We start from the raw sequence: 1,096 nt of genomic DNA, 5'->3' as shown, positions 1-1,096 counted from the left end.
CGTCCCGCCGGTGGCTCCCCGTAACGCAGCGCCCCGGGGCCGCAGGGGAGATGCAGGGCACCGTGCACCGCCTGCTGCTGGAGGAGAGGCAGGGCCAGCTGAAACCCGGCGCGGTGCTGCTGCTGAAGCAGGTACGGGGCGCTGGGCACGTCCGCAGCACCCTCGGGGCCGTTCCTGGCGCCGCTCGCCCCCGGTGTCTCCGTGCCGGCTCCGAGCTCCGGCCCCGACCCCGCGGCTCTGCCCTCGCAGGTGGGCGTCTTCTCCCCGTCCCACCGCAACCACTACCTCAACGTCACCCCCGCCAACCTGCTCAGGATCTACCCGCCCGAGCCCGAGGGCAGCCTCTCGCAGCCGGAGGTGAGGCGGCGCGGTGCGGTGGGGCTTCATGGGGTCCGAGGGGACCGGGGACAAGCTCTGGGGACAAGCGGGAGGCTCGGCAGGATGGATAAATCCTCCCGTGGGATCACTGCGTGTCTGAATCTCTGCCGTGGGGGGGGGGGGGGCTTTGCAGGTGCCTGTCCCAGCTGGGTCACTCCGGGAGCATCCCGCGCCGATCCCCAGGGACGTCCCTGCCCCTGCGGACTGGGGACCACCAGGGCCGGGCAGCCACGGCCCGCAGCAGCCTCCCGGGGACCTCTGGCTGCAGCCACGGAGCCACGAGCCCGGGCACGAGGAGCCTGGGGGAGCCGATGGCTACGACATGGGTGAGGGGGACGTGGGTGAGGGGGACGTGGGTGAGGGGGACGTGGCGGGGGGGTTGAAGCAGCTCGGCGTCCTGCTGGAAAAACCCTCTGGAAGCCCCTTCCCGTGCTGGAGGCGGCCTCATCCTGCCACGCGGAGGTGATTCCTCCCCGTACACACGTCAGGACCGACGCGCGCCTTTCGCTCCCCCTCTGCCCCCGCAGATGACCTGGACAGGCTCCTGGGAGAGCTCCCCGAGGATTTCTTCTCGGCGCCGGCCCAAGCCGACTGCTGCTGAGCGCGGTGCAGGCCCCGAGCAAGCAGGCGCTGCTCCGGCTGCCGGCCGCCTTCCCGTTCCTCCGTGCCTTCGTTGTGTTTGGTTGGGGGCTGGGGAGCCCCGGGCACCCTGCGGGGA

The 1,096-nt window shown here is 72.1% G+C and overlaps 1 protein-coding gene across 1 annotated transcript; it reads left to right on the top strand.

The window, feature by feature from the left end:
- The first annotated feature begins 10 nt into the window (after nucleotides 1-10).
- Nucleotides 11-1,073, top strand: HROB (homologous recombination factor with OB-fold). Its single transcript, XM_035313878.1, has 4 exons — nucleotides 11-131; nucleotides 250-357; nucleotides 512-704; nucleotides 906-1,073. Exons 1-4 carry the CDS (start codon nucleotides 51-53, stop codon nucleotides 977-979), a joined length of 456 nt encoding a protein of 151 aa, XP_035169769.1. The 5' UTR covers nucleotides 11-50; the 3' UTR covers nucleotides 980-1,073.
- The last annotated feature ends 23 nt before the right edge of the window (nucleotides 1,074-1,096 follow it).

Source organism: Oxyura jamaicensis, unplaced genomic scaffold (assembly GCF_011077185.1).
Source record: "Oxyura jamaicensis isolate SHBP4307 breed ruddy duck unplaced genomic scaffold, BPBGC_Ojam_1.0 oxyUn_random_OJ69276, whole genome shotgun sequence".
Lineage (NCBI taxonomy): Eukaryota > Metazoa > Chordata > Aves > Anseriformes > Anatidae > Oxyura > Oxyura jamaicensis.
Note: the sequence above shows the minus strand (reverse complement) of the source record. Positions and strands in the feature narration are given on the sequence as shown.